The sequence below is a fragment of the Danio rerio genome, chromosome 11 (assembly GCF_052040795.2).
Source record: "Danio rerio strain M-AB ecotype USA chromosome 11, GRCz13ab, whole genome shotgun sequence".
NCBI classification, from domain to species: domain Eukaryota; kingdom Metazoa; phylum Chordata; class Actinopteri; order Cypriniformes; family Danionidae; genus Danio; species Danio rerio.
This window is the reverse complement of record NC_141031.1, coordinates 6,355,212-6,378,805: the sequence shown is the minus strand read 5'-3', so window position 1 is coordinate 6,378,805 and position 23,594 is coordinate 6,355,212. Positions and strand designations below refer to the sequence as shown.

At 37.6% G+C, this 23,594-nt stretch overlaps 2 protein-coding genes across 6 annotated transcripts in view; one reads left to right on the top strand and one right to left on the bottom strand.

Moving 5' to 3' along the window:
* Window positions 1–23,594, bottom strand: part of ranbp3a (RAN binding protein 3a) — a 1,280,039-nt gene that overhangs the window by 916,835 nt on the left and 339,610 nt on the right. The gene's annotated exons all lie outside the window — the stretch shown is intronic.
* On the top strand, window positions 988–4,924 carry ccl25b (chemokine (C-C motif) ligand 25b). The gene is given in 4 exon segments (NM_001200035.1): window positions 988–1,051; window positions 1,131–1,220; window positions 4,141–4,258; window positions 4,393–4,924. Coding segments are annotated over 3 exon segments (321 nt in total). The 5' UTR covers window positions 988–1,051; window positions 1,131–1,135; the 3' UTR covers window positions 4,511–4,924.

The following is a 23,594-nucleotide window of genomic DNA, read 5'->3' as shown; positions in this document are numbered from 1 at the left end:
TTCAACTTAACTTGTTTGTGTAAATTCAGCCCATATAAACTGTTTGCAACTGCTTACCTTAAAAAATGTGAATAAATCTAAAGAATCAGTGCTAGAATAATCAAAAACAGGGATAAAATTACTTAGGACGTCTTCAGTTTGCATTCTTTGCTGTTGAAATAGTCTTCCCAACCCTATTCACAACGCCAAATCCCTGATAATATTCAAGAAATAATTAAAAACGTATAAACTGTGTGAGCACTTAACTATATATTACGAATAAATAATACAACACAACAGAATAAATCAACACAGAAATTCCTCAAGCCTTTAAACTTTTTGTTAATCCCTCTCAATATCTTTTACGTTGTATTTCAGCATCTTGAACTTTATATTATAGCACTTCTTGTGATTTATTTGCCTCTCAATGACGATGAATCACTTGGGGTATTAAGGTGCCTTACTCAAAAGCATCTGCTAAATAATAAATGTAAAGACACCCATCAGAGACATCACCATATCTGTTATATAACGTACACTAGAACTTGAAAACCATGATAAATTTAGGGAAATCTCGTTGCACAATATAACAATTCATATAGTTTTTTTTTTCAGAGTTTAGATTGGCACACAGATCATAAAATGTCCTAAAGCAGATGTTTAAGAGGGAAAAGGATTTGGCAAAGATGTTGTGTTGTGCAATAATAGCAGGGGTGAGCAATGGGGGCTGTTAAAAAAAAACCTCCAGACTCCCAGTGTTTAATCCTTCACACTGCAACATCTCTCTGCTGACCAAACATAGAGGTCTGAGATATTACAGATAAGGAATCATGTTTCTGTTCCCGAAATCGCAAGTCAATTGGGTTTCGTCAAAATAACAATGAAAGCCAATCAGGAGGACTTGCTTTATTAACATAGCCCAACACAACTAATGTAAAATCTAGGCGAGATGTGATGTGGGCGTGTCTGAGTTTCAGGTTTTGTAGCTATAAAAAGTGTAAACGCAGCAGAGGAGGAGATAAGAGCAGCTTTAGCCCTGAAGAAAAACATCATTCTTCCCAGAACCTCTGAGGTAAAGACATTATTCAGCACGTTTATTATTGATGGATGCAGACGATGAAATGAAAACGCTTGCTTGTGTTTGCTTGCAGCTTGTATGGAAACGCAGAGTTCAACCATGAAGTTTCAAATTCTGGCTTTGCTCCTGCTGTTGGCTTGCATGTATCCCAGCATCGCACAAGGTAAGGTTTAAGGTTTAAGAAATGGAAGTTATTTGCTCGATCTTCACTTGTTGCAAACCTGTTTGAGTTTCTGTTTGCTATAGAAATATAATGCTGGCAACCTGTAAATACAAATAAATCAACCTGCAAATAAAATCTTTATTAAAATATTTTTAAAAACCTGCAACTATTGACTTCTGTATTAGGAAAAACAAATTCTATAGACGTCAGTGTTTACAGGTTTTTAACATTATTTTATTTTGCTTAGCTCATACTGGTTTGGAACCACTTGGAAACAATTAATTTGGGGGTGAACTCTCCTTTAAAGGACCACATTCTTCATGCATAAAATATTTTATATTTTTTTATAATAAGATATGATTTGTTTTTAGCCTCCCTGTTTATGTTTTTCCCCCAATTTCTGTTTAACAGAGAGAAGATTTTTTTCAACATATTTCTAAAAATAATAGTTTTAATAACTCATTTCTAAAAACTGATTTATTTTATCTTTGCCATGATGACAGTACATAATATTGTAACATTTAAAGGCGTAACTAGGGTAAATAGGTTAACTAGGCAGGTTAGGGTGATTAGGCAAGTTGTTGTATAAAGGGGCTAATAATACTGACCTTAAAATGTTTTTTTTTTTTTTTAATTAAAAACTACTTTTATTCTAGCCCAAATAAATTAAATAAGACTTTTTCCAGAAGAAAAAAATATTATCAGACATACTGTGAAAATTTCCTTACTCTGGTAAACGTAATTTGTAAAATATAAAAAAAAAATAAAAGAGGGGCTAATAATTCTGACTTCAAATGTATTTCTACATATAATATTTACATTTTGTATACATTTGCATACTTTTTTATGTATTGAAATGTCTATTATAATATATTTTGGTTATAATAGTATTCATAATGCATTTCCTCCGGATGCTCCGCTTTCCCTCACAGTCCAAAGACATGCGCTGTTGGTGAATAGAATAAACTAAATTGCCCGTATATGTATGAATGGGTGTGTATGGATGTTTCCCAGTGCTGGGTGGCAGCTGGAGGGGCATCCGCTGCATACAACATATGCTGGATAAGTTGAAGAAAATTAAAGAATGCATTTTTGCAAATAATATTTTAATTTGGTATCCATTTGCATACCTTTTTGTGTATTGAAAAATCAGTTTCTAAAAGCAATATATTATGGTTATACTAGTTTTAAAATCAATATAACATTAATAATAATCTTTGAAGAAAGAAGGATGAGAAATAGGTAACAATTGCTGATTGTCAAGTTTGTATTGAATTTAAAGTAAAATGAACTCCAACAGTGCGGCACGGTGGCTCAGTGGTTAGCACTGTTGCCTCACAGCAAGAAGGTTGCTGGTTTGAGACCCGGCGGGGGTCAGTTGGCATTTCTGTGTGGAGTTTCCATGTTCTCCTTGTGTTCGCGTGCACTGTTACTTAAACACTCAAGTAAAGTTGACTAAACATTACCTCAAATTTAGCATTTTAGTCCCGTCACTTAAAAATATGAGTTAATTTAACTTATATACTGTACAGTGAAAATGCATAAACTTATATAGCTCAAAATTATATTTAATCCTTTGAAAAAATAGGTTGTTTTTAATGTAGTCTTGACTGTAAAATTCTAATATGTGCAAACTTTTAGTGCAAGGTCTTTTTTTAATCAGAAAACAAGGCTTCATGTATAATTATTCACCATAATGGGAATAAATGGCTACTTATTTTTCTTTTAAACATTTTTTTATAGTATAATTACACACACAAACACACACACACTAAACTGAACAATTTCAGTATAATCTAACAAACCTGCAAGTTAAATAAACTTAAAGATGCAAATTTTGGGAGACTCCGTTACTCAATTTAATTGAGGCAACGATTTACTCAATTAATTTAGTTTAGTCAACTTAGGGTTTTCAGTGTGGGTTTCCTTCGGGTGCTCCGGATTCCCCCACAGTATACTGATATAGGTGAATCGGATAGCCTAAATTAACCACAGTGTATGTGTGTGCATGTTGGATAAGTTGGCGGTTCATTCCGCTGTGGCGACCCCTGATGAATAATGGTACTATAAAGCTGAAGGAAATGTAATATTATGTATTTTTGCTTATAATATTAACATTTTGTATACATTTGCATACTTTTTTTATATATTAAGATGTCTTCAGTATATAAAAAACAATATATATTGGTTATAATAGTATCTAAATTAAAATAACAATAATATTAAAAATATTTGAAGAAAATATGATGGGAATTACAGCTGAAGTCCGGATCATTAGCCCCCCTTTGAATTTATTTTTTTTTCATTTTAGAATATTTCCTAAATGATGTTTAACAGAGCAAAGAAATTTTTACAGTATGTCTGATAATATTTTTTCTTCTGGAGAAAGTCTTATATGTTTTATTTCGGTTAGAATAAAAGCAGTTTTTAATTTTTTAAAAGCTATTTTAAGGACAAAATTATTACCCCCTTGAAGCTTTTTTTTTCAATAGTCTACAGAACAAACCATCATTATACAATAACTTACCTAATTCCCCTAACCTGCCTAGTAAACTTAATTAACCTAGTTAAGTTAACATCATGGCAAAGATAAAATAAATCAGTTATTAGACAAGAGTTTATGTTTAGAAATGTGTTGAAAAAATCTGCTCTCCGTTAAACAGAAATTAGGGGAAAAAATAAACAGAGGGGCTAATAATTCAGGGGGGCTAATAATTCTGACTTCAACTGTAGGTAACAATTGCTGATGGCCTTGTTTGCATTGAATTTAAATATTTATTTACAACTAAATGTTTTTATTTTTTTTATAATCAAATTATTTTATCATTCTTATACTTATTATTATTTGTGTGTGTGCATGCGTGCGTGCATGTGTGTGCCCACAGGCAAATGACTGATCACACTTTTGCTTTCTTCTCAGGTTACTATGAAAACTGTTGTTTGAAATATGTCACAGGCATCAAGAAAAACATGAGAAGAAATATTATGAGTTACAGAGTGCAGCTAACAGACGGAGGATGCAACATTCCCGCTGTTGTGTGAGTATGCCTTAATATCGTGCAAATCTAAAACAATCACAGCAACACTTGGCTCCCGCATGCAGCATTTCACAAAAACTCTTACAAGAGATATTTAGGCCTTTTTCAAATGTTTTTTTCTGGTCTCCAAACAGTTTCAAGATGAGGCTCAAAAGACAGTTAAAACCAAAGTCAGTCTGCGCCGATCCAAGAAGTGACTGGGTCCAGGCGATAATAAAGGAGCTGGATGAGAAAAACAAAAGAGCTATGTAGAAACAGCTTTGTTTAATCGTTTGATTTAATGCACAAACGTATGTTAATATCACACATTAATGTCATGTTTATATCAATCCTGCTGAGATATACATATATTTTTACATCATTACTATCTTCATGTAGCAGTTCATAATGGACTTTTTTTTGTATGTTTTGCTTCTGTTCGTTGTATTAGAACATCATGAATGTATATAAAACTGTGAATGTTTGCTCTTTCGTTCTCTGTTATCCATAAAGAATCTGTTTTATACTTTATTTGCGCAAATATATTTCTACTTTTGATGTTTTACTCGAATATAATCTGTGAACTGCATTGCTGACCTGTAAATGTGTGTGTGCGTGTATGTTTGTGTGTGTCTCCTTGTATACATTGAATGTTTTTTTAATAAAGTATTGTGATTGTACATTTAATTTAGCGTGATTTCTATCTTAGAAAGTCTATTTTTATTATATAAGTTTCATATTTGTGTTTAAATATATTTACAATAAGGTTTTATTAGTTAACATTAGTTAATGCATTTACTAATGGACTAATTATGAATAATACTTGTACAGCATTTATTAATCATAGTTCAACATTTACTAATGCTTTATTTGCATCCAAATTGATGCTTGTAAACATTACGCACCTTAAGTTAACATGAACTAACAATTAACAACTGTATTTTCATTAACTAACGATAACTAACATGAATAAATACACTGTAAAACCAGCCTGATCTCATGAGAAAATTGATGTTTTGTCAGTTTATTGGCTAATTCGTTAGAGTTCATTCGTACTAAAATGTACTATTTCAAAAAGAAGGCGTGGCACCCAACCCCACCCCTAACCCCAACCGTCATTGGGTGATGAGCAAATCATACTAAATTGTACTAATTAAATTGTACGAATTCATACGAATTAGCCACTAAATCAAAAAGTTACGAATTGCTGTGAGATTGTGTTGGTAAAACCCAAAAAGTTAAGGTAACTCAAGCCATTTGAGGAAACCGATTGTAACAAACCATTTAAGCTCATAAGGCTAACCCTAATGAGTACTGTGAACTTAATCTGTTTGAGTAAATGAAGCAATTTGAGCACAGTAAAATCCAATAAATGAAGAGAACTCAAATTAACTGAGTACTGTAAAACCCAATAAGTTAACTCAAACCGTTTGAGAAAACTGATTGCTACAAACCATTTGAGTTAATCTATATGAGTACTGTGAACTTACTTTATTTAAGTTGAAGTGATGATATTATAGGCTGTTAAAATTTTTTTATTTGAATTTCTTAATTCGAATTTGAAGTGCATAGTTTGAATATTGAACATCTGAAATTTAAGACAGTTGAATTTTCCATGGCTGAATTTTATTTATCGACGTATTTTCAAATTTCAGATTTTTTGTGTTCTGAATTCATAGACTGCAGATATCCAGTTTGTAAAAACTCTGTTTTAAATTTTCAAGATGAAGAAATTCAGAATATCAAATTCAATATCCTAAAATTCAAAACCAGAAACTCAGATCGTGAAATTCAGATTCAGCAGAGAGTAGTTCAGAGGTCAACAGGGAAAAGTGGACAAAATTCAAATTCAAAACACTTTTTACAGCATATAAAAATTCAGATTAATTAAATTACAATTGTAAACAATTCAAATGAACACAATTCAAATTCAGATTGTATTGGCATGTTATTAGCTCCATACTAATGTTTAGGCAATGGGCACTTCTTTAAAGTACAGTCAGCTACACACTTTGTGTTTACATTACTAGGAAAATATTAGGAAACTGATTGCCTCGAAATTATTAAGTAAGCTGAACTAAAACATTTAGGTAAAGTCAAAAACCAATACTGTAAAACCCAACAGTCAACTTTATCAAATGAAATGACTCATTTTATTGACTCATTCATTTGACTTTTGTTAACTCAAAATTGACTTAAAGTTGATTCTATTTATTTGAAAAGAGTTTTGAGCTCAGTATTGAAGTTAATGAGTTAATAAATACCTTATTACTTCAACTTAAAGTAAGTTCACAGTACTCAAATAGATTTTTTAACTTAAATGGTTTGCATCAATCGGTTTCCTCAAACAGTTTGAGTTGCCTTAACTTATTGGGTTTTAAAGTACTCAGTTGGTTTGAGTTCTCTTCATTTATTGAGTTTTACTGAGCTCAAATTGCTTCGTTTACTCAAATGGATTAAGTTTACAGTACTCGTTATGTTTAGTTGTTGAACTTAAATGGTTTGTTGCAATCATTTTATATGGTCACCATATAAACTCACATGGTTTGAGTTTCCTAAACTTCTTGGGTTTTACAGTGTACCAAATATTCATAATCAGTTACACGATTTTGTCAATCAAAAACAAATCAAAAATTGAGACACTTTATTTAGCCTTTAAATGAGTTTAATTGCCTAATAGGAAACTCTTGGTGATAAAACAAGTGTGTCTTTTCTGGACTTTGCTTTCTTATAAGAAAAAAAAAACTTTCCCTGATTGGTTCCATGGCATTAGGCTCATGTTTGTTCACGTTTAAGCTCTTTTCGATTGATTTAAGGGATTCTTATCTCTCTATCTTTCAAAATGCCAAAAGCATCACTGTGAGGTGTGACAGGTGATGCCTAAACTTGCTGAGGCGAAATGAATTACTGGTTTCATGCCAAACAGTTGTGATTCAAATACTTTTATAAACCTAAAGCTGTCATCACATCCATTTACTCTTGCTGTGCGGGTGAAATGTGATTTGTTCAAACAATATGAGCTTGTGCTTTTAAGATAAAGTTTTTTTTACTGGCATCTATACTGTGCGGTTTATTGAAAAACTGTGAACACTTTACATTGAACAAAGGTTTCTTTATAGCAGGAATAAAAAGACAAATGGGTAACACTTTATAATTACACACTAATCATCTATTAAGCATTAGCAATTTGTTAAGTCATTATCTTTAAGCATTAACTTTACATTAACAAACGTTAGTAAGTAGTTTATAAATACAGCTACAAACGCTGCATTCTTGACTTATAAGTATGTAATAATTGCAGTTCTTCTTTTTCACATAGGATTTTCTGTGATGATCTTTTCAATCCCTATTGTTTTAAATTAAAATTTCTTTCTCAATTCTGCTGGAAGCAACAGAAGACGTTTAACTAAATGTTAATGCTGCTTTCTTCCATACTACAAAACACACAATATTGCCTAGTTCAGACTGCGTGATTTTAGCCCCGATTTTGGCTCGCCAACAGGTTTTGAGAAATCGCCGACAAATGCCTGAAATCACAGGCAAATCGCTGCTCGTGCACGTGAGTGACAATCACACAGTATGAACTATCAAAGACGCGATCTGAGAGAATCGCCGATGAGTCGCCAATGCCTGTGAGATATTCGGTGCGCTAAATATCTGGAGCTGTCGGCGATTCAAATCATGCCCTGTGAATTGAGTTTTGACTGAAAATAACATCAGCCATCGCCTACAGCCAATGAGAGAGCGGCATTTACTTGTGTGTGCGTGTGTGTATACCTGCTGCAGGCCAGCGGGAGGCTGAGGGAGAAGTTAAAAGCGCTCATTTTCGGTTTATTTGGACCCACGAAATGGAGGAAAAACTAGTGAAGTTTGACAGGACTCAGGAGCAACCGTGTCTGTTTGACGTTTCATACAGAAAGAAATTAGTTTATTAGCAACGTTGAGGAGAAATGGCTAATTCCCTTTAAAGCCAGGTGAGCAAACATGTACATGTTCTACCCCATTAAAGGCTTCTTTCTCATTATGCGGTTAATAACAAAACATATACGACGTGTTTTTGGCTGTGAGACGTAGTTTGGACGAAGTTGTCGGCGATTCTTCCTATAGTAAAGTCATGCAATGTGAAACCCCCTGTCGCCGATCCATCTTGCAGTCTAAACAAAGCAGCGACGAAACGCAAGCCCAGATAGTCATGCAGTGTGAAAACGTCTGTGACACGACTACTTTGAAAATCATGCAGTCTGAACTCGGCATTACTTTCACGATTCAGAACAGCACAGAAACACCATTTCACACAACTCGCACCGCATTCATTTAGAACTATATTGCAAATCTTTCAACATAAAAATCGTTGATGTTTAAATAAAACACAGCCCCGTTTTTCCTTTTATCTGTCTTTAATTAGGCTTTTGCTCAAAAATGTTAGACTATCCGGTTACCGTTTCACATCTGTTTTGACATCTTTACAAAAGCCCCTCAAACTCTGCTGGCAGAAAAGTTGATCTTGCCTGTACACGAGAGGAGAAAAGAAATGTAGCAAACTGAAAGTGTCTTGAATCAGTTGCGGATGTAGAATCAAGGTCATGTGCTGGAATAAAGGTGATGAAGTCATAAAGAAACTGATAAATAACATCAACGTTGGTCCAACTTTCTTTTTTGAAATGATGAAAGTGGATGAATATTGTCCAAACTTTCAGAGGTCTGCTCTGAGCATCCTGTCAGCTTTGTATCTATTAAATATTGGCCGGTTTTGTGCTTGACCACATGGCTCTGTCTTTTTTGAGTGTGTGAATGCTGTCCATGTGCTCCTCTTGTCCTGCCTCCTTGTTTTCCATTACCAGTACAAAACTCCCCCAAAAGTGTGTGTGGGCTGTGTGTTTAGAGTGGACCACATCGCATATCCATCTTACCAGCAGTCTTTGCTTTCAAGAAAATAATTCAATCATCTATTCTTAGCTGTGAGGCCAATTCCCCAATACTAGGGCTTATAAAAGGCAAAATAACACGTGCAGTTTCTTAATACTCAAATTAATCCAAAGGACAGCCAAATTTAACGGCTCCTATATGTTTATTTGGCAGTATAGACCATTTTAATGTGGTCATGTTATTGGCCCATGAACATTTCCTGCTTGTTCTCAAACTAATTCATAACTGTAACAGGAGGCAATTCAATCATAACTTATTGTTAAAACAGCTATCATAACATTATTTATCAAAATGAGGCTCTTTTTGTATTCTCAGGAGCTATAGAAATAAAAAAAATAATACAGGAAATACGTTGGGACCGTTGTTTTTATTTACATCCCTCGAAATGCTCTAAAATCAACCCAGGCTCATTGTGGAAACGTAGCCTTACGGACGTTTCTGGAGACAGCGAAATACGTCCTGGGAGGTACGTATTAGTGCAGTTTTTGTTTGGTTTGTTGCTGTGCCGTGCTTTTTCGCTTCTCGAACGCCTCTCGGGAGTGCACGCCGTTCGCGCCCGCGCTGTTCTCGCGTGAAAAGCCACCAGAGGCCGCTGTCAATCGACCGTCTGTCCGACTGACTGAATGACTGATTGATTGACCCTTCTCCTCCTCCTTCCCTAAACCCAAGCGACGATTTACAAAAGCTGTCCAAAAAAGAAAAGCAAAAGCCAAACTATGTATGGTTGGATTTCATTTTTAAAATTAATGCTACGGTATGACACCGCTTGCGGTTTCTGTTTCTTGGTTCTTTTGGTTCTTTTGAAAACACTGTCGGTTGGGTTTAAGGAAGGGTAGGTGCTGGTCAGTCACTTATTTTGAAAACTCTGTTGGTTGAGTTTAGGGAAGTGGGTGGGTGCTGGTCAATCGGTGTCTTTGAAAACACTGTGGGTTGGGTAAAGAGAAGTGATGGGTGCTGGTCAATCGCTACTTTTGAAAACACTGTTGGTTGGGTTTAGGGAAGGGGGTGGGTGCTGGCCAATCGGTGCTTTTGAAAACGCTGTTGGTTGAGTTTAGGGAAGTGGGTGGGTGGGTTGGGTAAAGAAAAGTGATGGGTGCTGGTCAATCGCTACTTTTGAAAACACTGTTGGTTGGGTTTAGAGAAGTGGGTGTGCGCTGGTCAATCTGTGCTTTTAAAAACACTGTTGGTTGGGTTTGGGAAAGGGGGTGGGTGCTGGTCAATCGGTGCTTTTGAAAACACTGTGGGTTGGGTTTAGGGAAGGAGGTGGGTGCCTGTCAATCACTTCTTTTGAAAACACTGTCGGGTGGGTTTAGAGAAGGGGTTGGGTGCTGGTCAATCCGTTCTTTTGAAAAAACTGTCAGTTGGGAATAGATAAGTGATGGGCGCTGGTCAATCGCTTAATTTGAAAACACTGTCGGTTGAGTTTGGTGAAGGGTGTGGGTGCTGGTCAATTGCTTCTTTTGAAAACACTATCAATTGGGTTCATAGAAGTGGGTGGGTGCTGTTCAATCAGCTCTTTTGAAAACACTATAGGTTGAGTTGAGGGAAGGAGGTGGGTGGGGTTATCGGTTGTTTGGTCAGTCAGTTGACAGCAGCCTCGGGCGTATTTACAAAAAGAAAAACTGCAAGAAAACTTACCTGGGACATATTTCGCTCTCTCCAGAAATCTATACCAGGGTATGTATGTATAAAGAGCTTGCAACACAAATCTGGTAAAAATTATTTTTAATAAGGTCTCTGTGCAGTCATTAAACTGTTGTTTTACCTTACGAGATGCATGGAGTTATGTGGGCAGAATTGAGTATTTTTATTAAAAACTTGTAAATTAAGCTGAAGTGTTATTTGGGGCTATTTGAAGACTTTAGAACTTAAGGTTCAAACTCAATCTCAATGAAGTGACAATATATGGTTCCTCGCCAGTCTATGGTAATTTTTCTCCAAAAAGTAAATGTGTTAAAAATGTATACAAATATTTTTAATAATATCAAATTATAAATATAATTTTTTTTTATTTTATTTAGGAAGTTTTCTTCATTTTCATGAGTAACAATTCCCATTCAATCACTTCTCAGCTTTATGGTACTTAATAAAGCAGTTACCATCAGCACCAAGGCGCAGATGGCCTTTACAGACCTTTTTTGACCTCAATATGTTCCTCATTCTGCTGCAGTTTATGCAGGTCTGGAGTCGGTATAGACAGGGTTATGGAATAGCTCCATGTCAAGCCAATCACAAGCATCAATGCTGAGGCTGTGGTGTCCTAGGACAGGCTTGGGGACATCAGCAGAGTTGCAGGGGTTGTGAGATGACTGGATTCTGGCTGCTGCTCTGAAAAGCTGGATCTGGATGTTCTCTTGTTTGTTTTCCCCTCTCATTATACACCAGAAGCTTTCTTATAAACCCTCCATGTTTCTGGAAATAACATTGTGCAATTCTATCGTGCACGTCTGTGTAATCTCTGTATTTAATGGCTAGCCTAGTTTTGGACTACTTCTCACAAGTGTAATAGGCGTCTAAACATAGACAGCTTGGATAAAACAAAGCTAAATTTGTGCTGTCAGTGAAGATAATAGACATCTTTTGGCAGGGGAATGGGCATGACTGGGACGGGATGCTGCTGTAAGTGCTCTTTGGAATCCACAGGTTTCACTTCATGTATGTGACATATGACAACAGACAGGATGTGCCATGCCTATAGTCAATAAACACTTGGCAGAGTCCCTGAAAGCACAACAGCATTTTTATGTTTGGCCCAGAGATCTACAGTTCCAACCTGGCAATCATGTCCAAGTGCTCACATCCACCACCGCAATGACAGGAGGATCAGAACTATCACATCAACCTGTTAAAGCACTGGATTGCCCCTCGAGACAACCTGGCTACTTACACTCAAGCATAGAAGCCTGACATTAACACAAGCAATTAACATCAAAACAAAAAACAGACGTAAAAGCCCTAACCAGAAAACAGAACTGAAAGCCCTGCTCAGGTTCTCAGTTAGTCATGAGTTCAGTGGCATACCTCCAGGTGGACCAATGTCCTGCTGCAAAAGATCAGCAACCCTACCTCAGAATTAGACAATGACCTCACAAGATGCTTCTGTAATGACTTTCAATCATCTAAATGAGATCTCCTGCTTTAAGAAATACCTCATGTCCAAAGTTCCTGCATTGACTGGGCAGAACTTTCTTTATCTCCATGCTGAAGGCTACTGGCAAGTGCTCCAGAGAAAAAGCCTTTAGTACCTCTAGCAGCCATTGGCAGTACCAGGCTTTGCCCTTCTGCCTGCACGGAGCAGAAGAAGCCACATACAAGCAGTTGATTGACCTTCAGTTATGGCCACACCAAGAGTATGCAACTTACCTCGTTGATGTCATTATCTACTCTGAGAGTTGGTATGATGACTTCATTCACAGAGGCACGGTACCTGAGATGCCAGATCAACAAACGACTCAAGTCACAGTTAAAAAGTTAAAGACTGTGAATTATGCAGCCGGAGGTACGTATAGCTGCATTTCATTTTTTAAGCGAACACTACGGGGCGGTATGAAGCTGTTCCTTTTCACGCTTAATGGCTGACCACTTAGCTCCATGTGGAGGGCTTTCCCGCTGCAACCAGTTTGTCCAGATAGCTTGTTGTGTACTTGGGAAGCTGGGAGGAGCTGACTACAATGACGACCCGGTTCGAGTCCAGGGAAGAACGGTTCTAGTAATCAGGTAAGACAAAAACAGATTCCAAAAAATAAAGTGAACAAGTTAATAACAGGGTGAGAATGTGGTAAAATCCGAATACGTGGTAAAAAGCAGACGAGGGCTTTTCTTTTTCTGGACGGCTTTTGTAAATTGTTGGTTGGGTTTAGAAAAGTATAAGTGGGTGGGCGGGTCAATTGGTAAAATTGGTTGGGTTTAGGGAAGAAGGAGGGTAGGTCAGTCGATAGGGCAGTCGCACGGTCAATCATTCAGTCAGAAAGACGACAGCGACCTCAGGTGGGTTTACACGAGAACTTTGTGGATACGAAAAAGTAGGAGATGAGCAAACAGTGTACTATGTACGCAAGCCTGAATAAGGAAGCCCTAGCCGTCACATGGGCTGTCCTCGACCTGCACTATTACCTGCATGGATGGAGATTCACTTTGGTGACAGACTATCCACCTCTGGAGGTTATAAGCTAAGCATACCAATGCTGGTGGCTCCTGGAACTCATCAACAAGACTGGATATACACACCAGAGACAGAGAACGGGGGAACGATGACTCCATATTGCTGTCACTAATGCCTGCCTTCTTTGTTTTCTGCAGAGACAAGGGATTAAGTGATCAGCACGCCTCAGCACTTTCACTTGAACCCATTCCAGACAGATCTCTATCGATTCCACAGCTGCGCCACATTTTGTCAGGCACTTCAACAAACAAGGCTGGATTCTCTTAACAAGAAACAAAACACATTTCACAATGAAATTGATTTGCATCCTTAAATTACTCCTTTGTTTCCTATTTTGCATCACAGTTATATCCTAGGATGCAAGAAAAAGGACATAAACATTGAGGAAGGAGTAGATTGAAGGAAGATGTCTTTCTAAAGCTCTGGAGCATGAGATTCCTAATACAAGGATTTACAATTTAGGAAATAAGATAGACCTAGGATCTCATGGTCAATAAAAATACAAATAAAAGGTTGTTTAATGTCAGTGCCATGGCCTATTTGGCTGCTGGCTTTCAGTTTTAAGTAATGTTTTTTGTTCTGTTGAATATAAAAGACAATTGACTTCCATAACTTTTGGTTGAACTATCTCTTTAGGTCAGGGGTCACCAAACTTGTTCCTGGAGGGCCGGTGCCCTGCAAATTTTAGCTCCAACCCTAATCAAACACACCTGAACAAGCTAATCAAAGTTTTACAAGGTATACTTATAACACCCAGGCTTGTGTTGAGGCCAGTTGGAGCTAAATCCTGCAGGGACACTGGCCCTCCTGGACCGAGATTGGTGACCCCTGCTTTAGGTCATCTCTCTTGGCTTCCTGCTGTCCTGTATTGAGTCTTGTCTACTGTTGGTTCCTGTGTATCCACTGGCTCACCAGGCTCTCTATGGCTTCAGTAGTTCTGTCTTCCAGTGAATCACTCTAATTTGTTGAATCACAACATGCTCTCCATTGGTTTCATCTGGAGACTGTTCTCCTATACCATGTCCTAGTATCTGGAATGGACGATGGTTTTATTTTCATCCAACTTGTGCTGTGTCTCATGTTTGTTAATTAAAAATCCTTTCTAATTCTACATTTAAGTCTTTTTTTTTCTCAGGACCCTGACATGAACAGCATTGGATCCCATAAACTTTCCTCATCTGACTTTTATTGATTCTGTAAAAACTCTCTTATACTCCCACATACACATGTAATCAATTCTCATGCCTCTGTTGGTTCTTTATTAGACGGCCTATAAAATTTAGAGAGTGAATTAATCAGCCACCCATGAACATGTCACGCTCTGCGATCTAAGACTGCTTATTTTGCCCTGGGATAAAAAAGAAGTATTTTATAATTCCAGAAATTAGTTTCACATGGCATAATTGCATTTGAACATTTCACTCTGTTCCTAATCTTTTCACTCTGTTCCTCGTGTTTTCGCACTGAGGATAATTGAGGAACTCTGTTAAAAACAAACTTAAAAGGTTCAAAATACTCACTGATTGTCCAAAAAGAAACACTCTGCATTAAGAGCTGGGGGTGGGGAATTAATTTGATTATCAAGGTAAATTGTACTTAATTTGTTCTCTGGAAAATATGCAAGTATAGTCCTGACTAAAATCTTAAGACATGGGGGAAATGACAGGTATACACACTTTGTGCTGGGGGATTGTAACCAGTTTGCTTCAAAATGACAAAAGAAGAATCCAAAACAAGTAAGAAAAAAGACAGAGCAGTCATTGTAACTCAAACAGCTGTTCATCAGCTGATCAAGACTAAAACCAACAAAAACACTCAACTTTAAATGTCAAAAAAAGATTCAGGGAGCACTCACACTAGGCTAAATGTCTGGGAGCATTTCCTGGTTCATTTGACAAGTGTGAGTTGCCCTGCCCTGGTCCGGTTGGAAGAGGTGTGCCAGAACTTGGTTCAGTTGGGCTTTGGTGCAGTACACTTGTAGTGTGAGTGAAAAGTGCGCCTGAGCAAAGGGGAATATTTAGAATATTATATTATATTAAATATTTACAACTATTCATTAATGAATTACATTACATAATGTAGTATCATTAGTAACTATCATGAACTAATTGTAATTACCCTAGGATACTTTAGCCTTTACTAAAGTAAAATATATATATATATATATATATATATAGTCGCAGGGGAGAGATTACATGGACACTGGTAGGCAATAAAAATCCCCAGTGTTTATTGAGGGAGTGGAGCAAAGGATAAGTGCGCTGGGATGTGCAGGGCGGTGAATTTAGTGTCCAAGTGTCCAGGGATTGTGCAGTGTGAAGTGCTGATCAGGGTGCCCAGTGGAAGGAGAGAACTCAGCGGGTTTCCTGCTGTCACCTTGCACCTTGGAAGACGGCGTCTGTTAAATACTCCCCTTCCAACGAGCAGCAGCTGTCCCTGATCAGCACGTAACAAGGCGTGATTTAGGTGAGGGAGTCGTTTCCATGGCGACACTGACAACCACACTGGCAGTATATATATATAACCAAAAAGTCTGTTGTTGACCACCTTAAAACAGCAAAAAGAAGAAATCGTCACTCTCGCCACCATATGGATTTACTTTCATTGGCTAGACACCGGCCTCACAGCTCCGTGAGTGTTGAAGCTGTCACTTACTAATCCGCGATCGCTAAATGTAGCTTGTGTGGACGCTACTGCGCTACTTGCCTAAAATAATAGCTTCGCTACTGAAAAGCTATTTGATTTAAAAAGTAGCGACGCTACCGCCAAGCTACTAAGAAATGTAGTTAAGCTATAGCGTCACTACTTGTAGCGACGCTACTACCCAACACTGGCCTTAGTTATGTTGTTTTTCGTTTGGGATGCAGTAACATGCAGTCAAATCCTTTGCTGAAGACATCCACCACTTTTGAGGCTCATAAATGTTCATGAAAGTCATTGTGCTTGACGTATTAGGAGGTTTGCTGAAGGTGCAGTGAGAGGTTGGTATCTTTGATAAACTTTGACAGTTCACGTTCATTGAAAAGTAAGAATGATTAATAAATTCACATGAAACAAAGCATTCCACGCCAAAGCCCTACCAAACCATGCTCTGGCACACCTCAACTGGGCCAGGGCCAGCCAACTGAATCCCACCTGGGCCAAACAACTGGGCAAATGGGGGTCAAAGTGTGAGTACACCATTAATCTGGGTAGACCGAAATTTATGCTCAATTTCGATTATCGAATCAAAAAATAGAATCGTCGATGCTGCCATGCCCCCATGTCACGTCAGCTTGGCTTGCCAAGCGGGAAAAAAGCAGGCTTGTTGAAGTGCTTGTTAAACTGCAGAAGCAGGAGACCCGTCGACAGAACTTAAACCCTCTCCTCTTCCAATGAAGTCGCCGGTGTGTAAGCATTTTGGATTTCCAGTGAGTTATGTTGAGAACGTTCGTGTTGTCGACAAAAAAAAAACACAGTTTTGCAAGCTCTGCTATGTACGTATTACGTACGGTTCGTCAGATAGACAACACCGGCATCGCGATCCTCCGCCCGCCCCCGTTGCAAATCCGCTCGCGAAAAGTTCACACTCAGGCCCTGTTTACACTGTCTTTGTTTTTAAATGGCATTTTAGAACAACGATTTGACATCCACAGTGGCGTGTAGCATTTCTGAGCAGCCCTTCTTCCTCTCTACCGCTGAAAATGCACATCACGTGACCACACAGACACAGACGCACTCACAGCCATGCGCTCGAGACAGCAGGTCCAGGCAGTCAGAGGACTGCTTCAATCTTTCACTCACTTGTACTTAGTCATTTTAGCGAACACCTCAGATACTGTTGGCTGGTTCCTGTTGGTTGTGCGTCTTTTTTACCCACGCCATTATAACGACACAGATCACAGAAAAAAGTGATTGACAGGTGGTAATTATGTGTGTATCTTGCCTTTATTCATTTACTGTATGAATTGTTTATGGGTAAAACAAAGACCATGCAGGTCAGGTAGTTTAAACGGTAGGCTACAAATAATTAATTGGTCATTAATTAATTAATTATTCATAATCGAAAATCGAATCGAATCGTGACTTTAGAATCGAAAATGTAATCGAATCGAGGATTTGGAGGATCGTGACACCCTTATCATAGAATTAGGATGCTTGCGCTCAACATCCTGCCATGCTTAAAGAGAAAAAGTCTTTTAGCCTTTGCCCTCGAGAGATTCAGCGTGGCTGCAGAACATGAAAGCCACATTTTTGCACAGATTTGTAACTTTTTAAGGCTAAGGTCTTAAACTTTCCATCAGATGTCAGCGGATATACAGCTGTTTGAGTTTAAATTTGGTTTTCCACACATTGAGTGCTCTCTCTCTTTTTTGTTACTTGCTCCTGTTTTTTTTGGGGGGGATTTTGAAGCAGCACTTACAACCTGGTTTCAATCTACCAACTTAAAATGTGAATACTTTTCATCAGGAGTGTATATTCTGTTCTGTTACAGGAGAGCTGTTTTAAATGGTAAAACATAGACATCTTCATTCTGTTCAACTGTTTCTAGAGCTTCAGTGAGTGTTTGAGTCCCTCAATTGTCCTTGTTGTGAAAAGATGGATCTCAAAAACAGATAACGACCAAAGCAATGTGAGGCAAATGAAGGGGACATTCATTCCTTCATTTCCTTTATTAATCTGGAGTCGCCACAGCGGAATGAACTGCCAACTTATCCAGCAAGTTTTTACGCAGTGGATGCCCTTCCAGCCGCAACCCATCTCTGGGAATCATCCACACACACACTCATACACTACGGACAATTTAGCCTACCCAGTTCACCTGTACCGCATGTCTTTGGACTGTTGGGGAAACCGAAGCACCCGGAGGAAACCCACGCAAAGGCAGGGAGAACATGCAAACTCCACACAGAAACGCCGACTGAGCCGAGGTTCAGACCAGCAACCCAGCGACCTTCTTGCTGTGAGGCGACAGCATTACCTACTGCACCACTGCCTCGCCCTATGAAGGGGACACAAAAACTTAAAATGCATTTTTACCCTATTAGCATTATATAGTTTCACTGCTTACACAATTTAAAGTATTAAACATAGTTAAGTATAACACAAAGCATGGTTTTGAATCAGATAAGGAACAGATTCTGTCCACCTGATCAGGTTGGTGTGATTCTGTTGCTTTGAGTTTTCACCAGGAATTTCGACCCTTGAACACCGTTATTTAAAACGTTACATCAATGTGGGCTGTTTGGCTTCACCAAAATCATATGTCATTGATTAACAACGTTGTAGCTGCAAAGTAAATGGAGCTTTAAAATATTTATGAGTGCTTTTTACAGGAATGCACTTTTGAACAATAAAGCTAAGAAATGTTTTCTTCCACAGTGATGCCTCTTGTACGTCATCTTGTTATATTTTGAGAGAAGCCTGTGTCCTTTCTGGTTAAAAATTAAATAATAAATGTGATTAAAAGTGAAAAAAAGTAACTTCATATCAAAATTTGCCATGGTTATATTATATATACACTACCTGAAAAATATTTTGCCATCCAAGTTTTAGTAACAGCAAATAATAACCGTTGTTGTTGCCATCCGCACTGCAGATCTCGCACACCCCCATACTCAATGTAACCCAAACCATGATTTTTCCTTCACCAAACTTGACTGATTGCTTGAGAATTTTGAGTCCATGCAGGTTCCAGCAGGTCTTCTGCAGTATTTATTGATGATCGGGATGCAGTTTAACAGATAATTCATCAGAAAAATCTATCTTTTGACACTTTTCCAAATGATCAACTAGAAGTCAAGTTATTATTTGTTGCTCTTACAACTGGCATTAGGGCGAAGCAGTGGCGCAGTAGGTAGTGCTGTCGCCTCACAGCAAGAAGATCGCTGGGTTGCTGGTTCGAACCTTGGATCAGTTGGCGTTTCTGTGTGGAGTTTGCATGTTCTCCCTGCCTTCGCATGAGTTTCCTCCGGGTGCTCCGGTTTCCCCCACAGTTCAAAGACATGCGGTACAGGTGAATTGGGTAGGCTAAATTGTCTGTAGTGTATGAGTGTGTGCGTGTGAATGTTTCCCAGAGATTGCGGCTGGAAGGGCATCGGCTGGAAGGGCAACTTGCTGGGTAAGTTGGCAGTTCATTCCGCTGTGGCGACCCTGGATTACACTGCAAAAAATGCTTTTCTTACTTAGATTTTTTTTCTTGTTTCTAGTCTAAATATCTAAAAATTCCTTAATCAAGAAGCATTTTGTAGACAAGCAAAACATATTATCCTGTTTTGAGAAATAATATGCCAATATTAAGTGAGTTTTTCCGTAAAACAAGCAAAATAATCTGCCAATGGGGTAAGCAAATTAATCTTGTTTTTTATTTTGACGTAAGATTATTTTGCTTACCCCATTGGCAGATTATTTTGCTTGTTTTAAGGAAAAACTCACTTCATTTTGGCATATTATTTCTCAAAACAAGACTATATGTTTTGCTTGTCTAGAAAATGCTTCTTGATTAAGGAATTTTTAGATATTTGGACAAAAAAAAAGAAAAAAAATCTAAGTAAGAAAATCATTTTTTGCAGTGTAATAAAAGGACTAAGCGGACAAGAAAATTAATGAATGAATGACAACTGGGATTGACGACAAGACTTTTGTCAGGTATAGTGTACATTTATATAAAATAACTGCAGACAACTGTATCTGCCTCTGAATTTTACTTTGCAGTAAGAACATTCATTGAAGCTATATTTAAGGGTCACTCCAAACCAATGATGTCAAACTAGACACTTCAAAGGGCCCTTCAGAATTTTGCTTGTGTACAGTTTGTGTGACACAGACAGATTATGCAAGAAGAAGCATTCCACTAAACATTTTTAGTTCCCTACACTCTTCAATGCTCTCACTTTGAAAGATAAGCCCATTAAAGGAATTGGGGCATAGAAATAAGTCACGGACGATTCACCCAAAAATAAAACTTTTTTTTCATTACTGTTAAAAATGCAGGGTCCCACACAATTGCTTCATGTTGTCCCAACAAAAATTGTTTAAGTTAACATAATTGTTTTTTACAAATTTAAGTTGCATGAACATAAAACAATTAGGTTATTCCCCTCCCCCCCCCCCCCCCAAAAAAAAAAAAAATCAAGAATTAGATTGATTTAGCTCATTATAAATAAGTCTGAACCAGCAGCAAAAATATTTTTGAGGGATCGAAGGAGTATGTGACTTTTTTCTTCTGTAAAAAAGAAAAAAACAAATTATAAATAAATAAATTAAGCTAAACCCTTATTTCTTAAGGCCACATCATTATTGGAGTCAAAAAAGTATATTAGAAAACATAAATTTACCATCCATGGCTTCTAATCATGCAAAGGGGTCTTATAAAGCCCACCAAGCAATTTTGTGTTTAATAGACATCTAATAGACATCTAAATGTAGATGTCCTGGCTATAACAAGGCTAGATTTTGTCTGTCAGTGAAAATCTAATAGACATCTAAAAATAAAACAGAACTAGATTACTCATCAAACAGATATATTAGACAGACTTTACATGTCTAGTCCTTCTTGTCTTTGATGACTAGTCCAGTTATGGCCTATTCTTAATCTATTAGATTTTAACTGACAGCCTAAAAATATCCTAATTTTAGCCATTCATGTTTCGACATCTCTATTAGACTTCTTTTAAACAGACACACACACATACACACACACACACACACACAAACACACTCAAAATGCTTGCTGCACTATTTACAGCATTGTCACTTTCATTCCAGGTCCTCAGGCAAATTGTCTGAAAAGAAATCCAGTTTGCAAAGAAATTCATAAATCATTCATTTGAACTGGTTTCTTTTTTTGAGAACTGTCTGAATCAATTTACAAATCTACAAATCTGTGTAAATCAAAGCTCACTTTTGCATGTCTTACAGTCATTTCTTGAAATTAGCCACTATACCAGTCTGATTGACGTCATATTAGCAAACTTATTCCGAGCTCCAGCTCTGACAGTTACTGAACTTCTGAAGAGAGGAAAAAGTCCAGAAAAGCGGAGGATTCAATGACAAGTGTATAAGTCAACCCAGGCTTATTCTGAAATTGTACCTCTATATACATTTCTAGAGAGTGCCAAATACGTTCCAGGAGCTACGTTTTTGTTTTTGCGAATCCATCAGAAGCCATTGTGTACGCTTTTTGAGATCTCAAATTTCTCTTGTGAGTGCCATTTGTGCCTGCTGTTCTCGTGTCGAGGCTGCTGTTGACTGACTGATTGACTGACCGACTGACTGACAGATCGACTGACCCACCCTTGTCTTTCCCGAAGCCCAAAAAATAGTGTTTTCAAAAGCACCGATTGACCAGCGCCCACCCACTTCCCTAAACTCAACCGACAGTTTTAAAAATAAATCCAGAAAAAGTAAAGCCCCCTGATTTTAACCACTTTTTCAGATTATGCCACATTCTCACACTGTTATCTACTTGTTTATTTAATTTTAGGCATTCAGTTTTTGTCTTACCCTCTTTCACGGCGAGCCACAGGACAAACTGGTAACACCGGGAAAGCCATCTACACAGAGGTAAGCGGTTTTTCAGATCTCACATTTCTCTCGCAAGTAACATTTGTGCCTGCTGTTCTCGCATAAATCCACCAGAGGCCACTGTTGACTGACCGACTGACTGACTGACTGAGCCACCCTCCTCCTTCCCTGAACCCAACCAATAGTGTTTTCGAAAGTACAGATTGACCAGCCTACCCACTTTGCTAAACCCAACCAACAGTGTTTTAAAAAGCAATCTAGAAAAGAAAAGCCCTCATGGCAGCCTGATTTTTACCACGTTTTTTGATTTTAGCACATTCTCACCCTGATTATTTACTTGTTTTCTGTTTTTGGAGGGGGGATGGCTTTTGTCTTACCTGCATTCTGAAACTGTTCTTCACCGAACTCGAACCCCATTGTTTCAGTCAACTTTGCTCTGTGTCTCAAATCTTCCAACGTATGTGGCAAGCCACTGGACAAACTTGGTAACAGTGGGAAAGCTGTCAATATGGAGGTAACCGGTCAGCTGGTAAGAGCAAAAAGCAACGGCGTCATACCACCCTGTATCCTTCGTTTTAAAGCTGAAATGCAGCCATACGTACCTCTGACTACATAATTTGCGATCTCTAGAAATGTATATAGGGCTACGTTTTCATGAATAAGTCAATGTTGCAGCAATTGGACTTGCCCATTAGTCTAGAGTTAAAAGTTATGAATTAAGCAATGATGGTTTACATCAAGGGTGTGAAACTTAGATTTTGGAAGGCCACAACTCACAGTTAATTTAAAGCACAGTTTAGCTTTAACACTAACTAAACACAGATAATCTAATACTATATCCGAAATCGCTCATATGCATCCTTCACTGTTGATAACATTAGTCCACTAAGTCAGTCCACTTGAGGAAGTGAATGAAAATAATTGTCATGAGGGCCATTATAGTTGTGTCATGAATATTTTATGATCCCTTTTTCAGGGGAACAAACTGTATTTGTCATTAAAAAGTCTCATTAAAAATGGCATTACTCTGTCAAATCATTTTTAAGAGCGCCATTCATATTTAATGACATGTTTAATGACAAATTCAGCTTGTACCACTGTAGTGGAGGTCCAAATATTTATTAATGACATTATAATAAAATCCCTGACACATTTAAAATGGGTTCACGACAATCATGTTTATTTTGTTTTGATAATGTCAAGATGATATGACTAACACAAAAACATTATGTGATGTATGCCATTTAAAATGTCACAACTGAGTGAATGACAGCTGTTATAAGCATGCATAAAATCATGTGTCACGTCATGATTATGACATTAAGGCTTCATTACAGTCTTATTAACCACCCTTCAAGTAAAGTATTACCATTCAATATTTTTTATTAATTCAGTCATTGTTGGGTGAATGATCCCTTTTAATAGTTAAAGCCTGAGGATGTTTTTACATGTAGTATGTTCCACTGGGACTAATCAATGTTGGAAATTTTGTGTCACCTTTCTCATACTCTCATTCATGGCGGTTAAACAGTTTCAAGACAATATGTCATCAGCGTGAGTTCCAACAACTCCAAACTTGTCTTTTGCAATAAAGCGGGTTCTGTTGGTCTTCTGCCATGAAAAATGTTACAAGTGCTTGGAAATGGTGATTTAATAGCGTCAGTCCTTTGCATGGACTGTTTCACATGCTCTTATCCGGTCTCTGATAACAATAGGATCTGTGACTGCTCAAACTGACTAGAAATATTTATCTTTATTCAATCT